The sequence below is a fragment of the Salmo trutta genome, chromosome 12 (genome assembly GCF_901001165.1).
Source record: "Salmo trutta chromosome 12, fSalTru1.1, whole genome shotgun sequence".
NCBI classification, from domain to species: Eukaryota; Metazoa; Chordata; class Actinopteri; order Salmoniformes; family Salmonidae; genus Salmo; species Salmo trutta.
In genome coordinates this window covers 28,568,334-28,577,810 of record NC_042968.1, presented here as the reverse complement: position 1 = coordinate 28,577,810, position 9,477 = coordinate 28,568,334, and the positions used below count along the sequence as shown (strand labels likewise).

At 39.4% G+C, this 9,477-nt stretch overlaps 1 protein-coding gene across 1 annotated transcript; it reads left to right on the top strand.

The window, feature by feature from the left end:
• Positions 1-5,299: 5,299 nt before the first annotated feature.
• LOC115203304 (iroquois-class homeodomain protein irx-3) lies at positions 5,300-8,745 on the top strand. Its single transcript, XM_029767878.1, has 4 exons — positions 5,300-5,760; positions 6,383-7,427; positions 7,967-8,033; positions 8,397-8,745. The coding sequence occupies exons 1-4, from the start codon at positions 5,545-5,547 to the stop codon at positions 8,449-8,451; spliced, it is 1,383 nt and encodes a 460-aa protein (XP_029623738.1). The 5' UTR covers positions 5,300-5,544; the 3' UTR covers positions 8,452-8,745.
• The last annotated feature ends 732 nt before the right edge of the window (positions 8,746-9,477 follow it).

The following is a 9,477-nucleotide window of genomic DNA, read 5'->3' as shown; positions in this document are numbered from 1 at the left end:
ATAGATAGAAAAACATAATATGAACAAAAACAAAAACGATTAGCCTACTAATAGACTACTATTATGCCTACTACTAATGTTAATAATATTGCAATAACATGATAACAATAGGCTACTTTGCGTACTTTACCCAATAAATGATATATAGGCCACAGAATTGTGGTGGTATGTGGGGGTTATATCATATTTTCATATCTGTGAATTTGAAACCACAATCCTGCAGAACTGCCAGGATTTCGCTGAGGACATGTGTTGGTAAATAACGACGAAATAAAGTGACCTGGGACGGCTAATAAAACAAGTCTGAACCCCTCAAGACCGAGCGCAGAATATTTCCCAAAGCAAAGCAGCAAGGAGAGGAGAGAAAGAGTGCTCCGAGACCGAGCAGGCCATTTGACACCGGGAGCTCTGACCTTACCAATCAATTACTGCCCGTGGCTGGCGGCAGCTCTACAATTTACTCCCAAATTCACTCTTTATAGGCTCGTTTCTGAAGCTGACTCTTCTCCCCACCTCTGATGAGGCAGGCGAAAGAAACTCCCGATAGATATTAGTGCAGACGTGAACAGTGAGCAGTCGACTCGCCCTGACTGCTGTTAAGTAATGCAAGTCTATTTGAGGTAGCATGCCATGTAGGCCTAGTGCATATAGAAGAGGTTCCAAACTGATTTTGGGTACAACTGGAATATATAGGCTTGTTTGCTTATTTACTAACCTTTAAAGGCGTAATTATTCCTAATAATTGACTGTTTGGCAGTGGGTCAAAATTGACATTGTGTGGTTTGTAGTCTATATAAAAAAAATCGAAACAACATGCTGTCCAAGGCCCATAATCGTTTTCTTGAGTTGTTTTGATAATTATAAATGGTAAAAATGAGCGATCTGATTGAACCCAAAACTAAAACGCAGCAGTAACAGTCACACTTGGATATGATAACAGTTTCAGGATACAATAACTAACTATATGCTTAAAGGTCTATGTAAAGCACATGCTAACTAGTTATATGTAAATCACATGTTAACTGTACTAATTTATTTTATCTGATGTTATAAAACAGTTTAATAAGTTGCAGTCCATTGACTATTAATTTGTTTCAAATTGTGAATAAGGATTGCACTGTTAAAAATTCCTTACTTTTGAGCTAATGCAAATCGAAGTTATCTATTTAATATGCATGGTTGGATTAGTGTAATGTAATTAAAATAATATTATTTAAATTATCCCAACAGTAAAAAAAAAATAATAATACTTTAAATGTATTTTGAAAGTACTCTTGCTTTCGGTAACTACAATTAATTTCTTAAACTATTTCATTGCTTGGATTATGTCCCTCTGCTCTTTAGACACCGCGAGATGTATTGCTCTTTTATTTCTCTAATGGGACAAGGATTTGAAAGTACATATTTTCAGATAAAGGAAGTGGTACAGTTTTAACTCCACTACTCTGAACCAAGCCCCCTCCCAGTCTCAGCAATGTTTGGATATTGCCAAACAACTCAACTCTAAAAAACACACCAAGAGGTCAAGAAGTTACGGCCTTATAATAGCATGCGACGTTGTTATTGATTGTGCTCGTGTTCAGTGAACTTGTAAAAGGCCCTTCGTTCTCTGATGGCATAATGTGTCATTGTAGCTTCACACAGTGTAGGCCTATCATCATTGTGGGGTAGAACACGGTCTAAATTATTCGAGATTTAGGCTAAATGACCAACATGGCTTTTCTTGACCATAAATCGGTATGGAAATAGTTGTAAATCACTTTGGTCCCATATATAATCTTTACAACAGTTCGCCCTCATACCCTAATGAAACTTAAGATGCCAAAAAAAAGTAGTCTAAACAAACTCTGCAAGCTGCTGGGTTTTACTAACGTCTCCCTCCAAAGGAATAACAACGTAAACCCTTTTTTTGTCAAGGCAAGGCAAAATGCGATATGGACCTCTCTTTCTCTCTCTGTGTGTGTATGTATCTGTCTCTCTCTCTCCCTCTCACTGAAACACACACATACTCACGCACGCACGCACACACACACACACACACACACACACACACACACACACTTCACTTCACCATCCCCCTCTTCCACCAACAGCCCAAAACATCAAGGGTCATTAATTGTGTTTTCTTTTCAAATCCTTTGTCACCGCAATTAACCGATTATGATCAGAAGGCTCCTTTAAATGGATTCCATGTGTGATAAGAAATGTATTACTTGTTTTCTGTCGCCTAGGAGTTATGGAAAAGATTCAAATGAGTAATTTGAATAGCCTCTGTTTGAAGGCTTTGATCTCGCCTGTTTCTGGAGCTTCATATCATCATTTGCGACGTGTTGCTGGCGTCTTGTGTATTGCATAAGGAACCACTCTTGAGCGATAGATCCGTCTATATTTGCCGTTGAAAATGATGTGAAATTGTGTCATCTGCATAATTACCCTCAAAGAACTCTGTAAAAAAACAGCCCTTGAGTCACTCTCGTGTGATTGTCCTCTTTTGCATGACCGAAACATTAGCCTACATGGGTTATATTATAAGAATAGAGACAAGCATAAATATAGTTTTTTAAATAATAAAAATAGGCCTATATTATTATTATTATTATTATTGCTATTATTATTATTACTATTAGTGATGATGATGGTGATCATTTTTATTATTACTATTATTGTTATTATTCCTAGTAGTAGTAGTAGTAGTAGTAGTAGTAGTAGTAGTATTAGTAGTAGTAGTAGTAGTAGTAGTAGTAGTAGTAGTAGTAGTAGTAGTAGTAGTAGTAGTAATAGCAGTAGTAGTAGTAGTAGTAGTAGTAGTAGTAGTAGTAATAGTAGTAGTAGTAGTAGTAGTAGTAGTAGTAGTAGTAGTAGTAGTAGTAGTAGTAATAGCAGTAGTAGTAGTAGTAGTAGTAGTAGTAGTAATAGTAGTAGTAGTAGTAGTAGTAGTAGTAGTAGTAGTAGTAGTAGTAGTAGTAGTAGTAATAGCAGTAGTAGTAGTAGTAGTAGTAGTGATGGTGTGGCTGCCCCAGTGTTTGGTGCATTTGATTCGTATATCCATCGTGTGTATGTTATAGAGTCAAGCGGAGAGGGCAGGTTATGAGACGCTATACGGTGTGGAGTGGAGGTAAGAGAGAGAGCTGTGAGTCTTACTGTTTTATGGCTATGCCAGTTTCCCGGGTCGGTGTGAAAGTGTTAAGTTAGTGCATATGTGTTTGATTGGGGTTATAAATAAGACGGAGTCCTAGGGGCCCTGACAGGTCCCGGGGATGAGACACGTGTCCGTCCGAACGCGGAGCGCCTCTGAGGGGACACTAAATGGCAGATATGTCGTTCACACTCACACTTCCAACCACCTGCTTTTATATTATAACACAAAGAAAACACGAAAGTTGGCAGTTCCAATATTCGGCATTTCCATACACGTGTGACACTTGACACACGTCTTACACTAACTTCTTCACCTATTTTAGTTGAACTCATTCAGCTAACACATTCCTCCCTCAATCTGAAGGCAAATATCAATGTTGAGTTTCTCAGCTCAGCTGTGAAGTCTGGGCCCTCCGGTCTCTCTGCTGCAGGTTGGTGTGTGTGTCTGAGTGTTATTGACTGCTATGTAGTGATTACCATGCCGGTTGGATGGCATCAGCCACTCGCTGTAATTAATAACATCATAATCCAGGTTCGGTTGGGTGTCAAGATGCCAGCACGTTAAAGGGAAACACGGAGGTTCGGCACTGAGTTTATGGAAACAAGGCGTAGCCTTATAGTCTATATGAGAAATTATAGTAGCTATTATCCCTCCCAGACAATGATATCAGCTCCAAAAGGAGATTAAAGGTTTAAACAAGCAGGCCTACATAGACATAGACCTAGTTCTTGGAAACCGGATCTCATCGTCAAAACTAAACTGAGATTGATGAGATTTAATCTCGCTGTCAATATTGCTCTGAGATTTATCATATTCAAATAAACTGCAACAGCAATGCATAAGTCACCACTGCAGTTGTTTTGCAAACGATTAACAGACATATGATGGTACAAAGACGGGGATGTAATACGATTAGGGATGTTTCCTACATATTTTTATATATTGATTCATGGAATTTCAATTCTGACTCCCTTGCTTTGTTTTAATCCGAATTATTTACAAGAAAAAAAGGGTTTCGTCAAATCAAGCGGATTTCTTAAAGGTAGCCTAATCTTTATGAGCGATAGTCTTATAAAGATTATATTTATTTCCTGGAAGGGAAGCCTTGGTACATACATACAAAATTAGATTTTATAAGATTGTTTTTAACAGGCCTAACCTGTTTACAAATAGCTATGGCTTTCCGTGCAACATGAATAAAATCAGTGAATATTAAATAAATTAAACCACTTGCAACTATTATTATTATTGTTACTAATATTATTAGGCTATTATTATTATTATTATTGTTATTATTATCATCATCATCGTTATTTTATGACACTATTATTATTTACATCAACATTATTTGTGTTGTTGTTGTTCATGTAAAATATTTCTTTACCTCAATGTTTTAGTTTCCAGTGTATCACTATATATGTATATCCACCACAATACACAACGTGTTAATTACTTATCGGTACCATTGTTGACGCTAACACTTTGCATTCATTAACAGCGCAGGCGGTAATCACCCATGCAGCTTTTCATTTCTTGACAACTTTCTCTCTGAAGTCAAATAGTTACATACTAACTGTTTGATGTCCCAAATTAAAAGAGTGATTTGAGTCCGATCCGCTTGCCAACAGTTAGAAGCGTCCGCAACACCTCAAAACGGTGTAAGAAAACATAACTTGATCATAGACTTCTAGCATACGTGAGTCCAAATCACTCGATACGGGTAAACAACATACATTTCTTAGGTCTTTCTTTTCAGTGGACATGAGTCGTGGCTGCACATACGTGAGACACATGTATTAGAAGAACACTGGAGACACTAGGCTTATGTGAAGTTAATCACTCAACAACATTGAAATATTTACTATTTGTGCAAATGACCACAAATTATGAATTAACACTAAAATTGTGTAGGGCTGAGGCGAACAAATAACAAATTAAATGATTGGCGAGCCATCAAGTGAGATTTGAAAACCATTCAAATAAGAGATCGCGACGTCAGTGCACTTATCCAGGGGAAATACAGGAGAGAGAGAGAGAGAGAGAGAGAGAGAGAGAGAGAGAGAGAGAGAGAGAGAGACAGAGAGAGAGAGAGGCGCGCGCGGCAGAGCGAGAGTGTGGGGTGAGATTTGAGAAATGGGAGGGGCTTCTAAACGACTAGAAATGTCAATCAGAGCAAAGAGTCGCAATAATCTAAGGCAATCTGTAAGGACCTGACCTTAGTCCATCCAGATCAATAGGGAAGTGAAGGAGGAAGGCGCAATCGGATCGTTTACACTGGCTGTTTTTGAGGAAATATAGACTTCCCTTACACTTTGTTGTACTCACTGTAAAGTGGATATCGCAGTACGCACCGCGAGGGCGATTCCCTGCTTTTTGTGATTGCAGCAGACTTTTTTTCTACGACCATGTCTTTCCCGCAGCTGGGATATCAGTACATCCGACCGATATACCCACCGGAGCGCCAGGGTATCAGCAACGCCCGAGCCGGGACGGAGTTGAGCCCGTCCGGGGCACTCTCAAACGTACTCTCAACTATGTATGGATCACCTTTCGCCGCAGCAGCACAGGGCTATGGAGCATTTCTGCCCTATTCAAACGATATATCAATTTTCAATCAATTGGTGAGTGCCTTTGTTTATTTATGCCTCTGGTTTCCTTCAATTGCTTTCCCCCCATCCAGACTAAAAAAGAGAAAGGGCGAAGTGACGTTACGTTATTAAGACAATGATCCATTCAGGACAAAACAAGAAGACTCGTTGGTGAACTTTGTTATTGACTCCTTTTTTTGTAAATAGTTAAAGTAGCTAAAAAGTAGCACTATAACCGAAATGTCAGTCGAAAACCTATGTTTAGACCACTAGAAAATAAAGAAAACAACTGAAATCAAACGCAATATATTAAGTGTGGATACATGCATTTTGAAATACATAGAAATGTTTTGCAATTCGTAGTAAAGTGCTATAAATCAAATAGTTTTGTCGCGAACGGAAATGGTGCGTAACAAATAAAAATGTGTAACTTTTGCATATGGTAATGCTTTTGTTAGTCGTAAACGCAGAAATCACAGGTCCTATGTGAAGAAAGATAAATGTGGTGATAGTGGCTTTATATTGCATACATATTGCATATATCAGCCTATATGATTTGGTCTTATTTAACATAAAGCAGAATTTCATTTTGCAAACTTCATTAATCTATCATAATATCTCACATCCCATTGGGTCTCTGCTCTTTGTCTTTTAGGGTGCTCAGTATGAGTTGAAAGACAGTCCAGGCGTCCAAGGACACCCAGGATTTGCCCACCATCACCCAGCGTTTTACCCATATGGCCAGTATCAGTTTGGTGACCCGTCCAGACCCAAAAATGCGACCAGGGAGAGCACGAGCACACTGAAGGCCTGGCTGAGCGAGCACCGTAAGAACCCCTACCCCACCAAGGGGGAGAAGATCATGCTGGCCATCATCACCAAAATGACCCTCACCCAAGTTTCCACCTGGTTCGCCAACGCCAGGAGGAGGCTAAAGAAGGAGAACAAGATGACCTGGACTCCCCGAAGCCGCACAGACGAAGAGGGAAATGTTTACAACAGTGATCACGAGGAGGGAGAGGAAGGGGACAAGAGGGAGGATGAGGAAGAGATTGATTTAGAAAATATCGACACGGAAAATATCGAGAATAAGGACGACTTGGATGATCAGGATGACCTACACGCTGATTTAAAATTAGATGGTAGAAGCGACTCTGAGATTTCAGACGGCTATGAGGATTTACAAGGGCCCGATCAGAGATTTCTGAAGGCTGTAGTGAAGGAGGGCAAAGACATTCACGTGGACCGGGTCGAGCACTTCCACCACCACCACCATCACTCTTTTGAAATTAAAGCCTCACAACCGAATGGCGAACAAGTGAAACTGAATCCTGTGTCCATCAACTCGCCCCCATCAGAAAACGCGGCCCCGGCCCAGAAGCCAAAGATTTGGTCTTTGGCGGAGACAGCAACAACTCCTGACAATCCCCGCAAATCTCCACAAATGAACGGCAGCAACACAGTTGGGCCCGCGGCCCAGACCATAATCAGCCCTCACCACAGACTCCTCTCTTGTCCTGTTGGAAAAATCCAGAACTGGACAAACCGAGCGTTTTCTGCCCACCAGCTCGCATTACTGAACTCTAACCATTACCTTGGACTGGCGAACCAAGCTTCGGCTAACGGGCTCGCCCTCTACAGCAGGCAGCAACACCAACACACGCAGGACAAGAGTCATAGCTCAGACACAGCCGTCACAGGTACATGTCACCAACACTGAGGCTGGCGAGCCTGACTGTATAACAAACTGTTCATTATTACTCAATGTCAGACTTTACTTATCCCTCTTTAACGCTATAGCCTACTTAAATAGGCCAGTTCTGGACAGACATTTTGAGGCCGTAAAGATGATCATAAAAAGTGTGTTTCCATGCTGTCGTTTATGTGACAGAATAAGGTGGCTTTGAAGCTTTGAACTGGGGGAATACAGACAGAGGTGGTCGAAATAAAAGGCCAAAGTCGTTGGTTTTTAATGTTATTATCAGCTGGTTTATTGTGAGAATGGATTATTATTAATGTCCAAAAATGATTTTTAAATTCAGCAGTTGGCCCCATATTTCTTTGTCACATACCTACTTCAGTATTGTACGTGCTTGTATTTAACCCGTGACCGAGGTGAAGATTCCCAGGCAGTAAAATAAAGTATAGACTAAATTCACTGCGACAGTGCTGTGCTCTAGTTATAGACGGGGAAATGAATGCATTTTTTACATGTATTTTATTGCCATTATTATTTCAGAGAGATCTAGTGCCTTGGAAGCAGAGAAAAAGTTGTTAAAAACAGCCTTCCACCCAGTTCATAGACGGTAAGAGACTGTCATCTTTATTTTATTTGGATATATTATTTTTGATGCACATCCTATTTTATCGTTGACTACCACATTTACTCAATCTGTAGCCCTTGTGTCGTGTTTGTAGGACATCGAATAGATGGATTCCTCCGTGCTTGTGTTATTTCGGTTAGGCCTCAAAATTATATTTGCATATTTGTCATGCAAAAACCCCAGCTCAAATTTACCACATTGGTTTTATAACCGGCTCTCATTTTTCAAAAGCAATCTTCACTTTATATCACTTTACCTTTCAAGCAATTCATTACCTTGCAGTTGTAGGTTATTATTATTTCCCCTTTGCTGAGTGTATTTCTTTTCTTGACCCGTGTGTTGCAGGCCTCAGAACCAACTCGAGGCAGCGGTGGTTCTATCAGCTCTCGCCTCCTCCTAGACTTTGACTTTTGCTCTTTCTTTTTATGATTTTATTTTAATCTGTTGTAAGGAATGTAAAATAAGAATAATACATCTGTGTATACTTACCTTGTAAGCATGTCCTGTGTAAACCTGCTAACGTAATAATGTATGAACCAGTAGTCTGTGAGTTTTCTTTTTCTTTTTGTAAGTTCTGTGAGGATTTGATGTTCAAAATGTTTTGTATATAAAGTTAAGAAAATGTACATACTTGTGAACCAAATTGTACAAGAAAGTCTATATTTTGGCTAATAAATGAACTGCTGCAACTTTATTCAAATCGCTTGTGATTTTTGGGAAGATGTTTGTCTGATGATTGCTTTGTGAAAGGAGAATTAGTTGTTGTGGGCGTTAGATGTTACGAATTAGATTTTGAAGTGGTGCAGAATTGCAGTGCTTTGCTTTTTGCATGTGTGTGTGTCTGTCTGCGTGGCCTACGGCGAATAGGCTTCATCATACTTGGTTGTGATAAGTAAATATTCTAGCAGGATTTGAGGCCTTTTCATATGCGGGATTTAAGTGTAATTAGCTGATTATTGCATCGTACATTTGGATATTAATGTTCTGGGATTATCCTTATTGAGGCGTAACAGCCGAATTAAAATGAATAATTCTTTCATTAATTTTCGTATGAAAATTGTATGGCATATGAAGAGAAATGATGTAGGCCTACTGACCATTTGAATATTTGGATGGAACTATTTTGGACTGAGAGGTTAAACATCGTATAGGCTGGCTATGTGTATATGGGCTGTGTTGTTGTATGTACGATGCAATCTCAGTTCGCGTGTAATATTTGTGTTAGGCCTACTACATGTTTTTTTTTATGCATCTTGAACTTGGTCAGCCGTTGTGGGCTGCACTGCTAACCATATGCCACCAATACATTGTGATATAATTTATTTATGTTTGTTTCAACATCTAAGAAATGTACATGTCAGAACCGTTGTGAGATAAAGTTTATGTAAAGTTGGAGTTGGAGCTCCCTCTACAGTCAAATCTAGTC

Bases quoted from the DNA above. Each gene is read 5' to 3' on its own strand.
- LOC115203304 (XM_029767878.1), top strand. From the start codon at position 5,545: ATGTCTTTCCCGCAGCTGGGATATCAGTACATCCGACCGATATACCCA. The intron at 5,761-6,382 runs GTGAGTGCCTTT...TTTGTCTTTTAG, and splicing joins TATCAATTTTCAATCAATTG to GGTGCTCAGTATGAGTTGAA. The intron at 7,428-7,966 runs GTACATGTCACC...TTATTATTTCAG, and splicing joins CTCAGACACAGCCGTCACAG to AGAGATCTAGTGCCTTGGAA.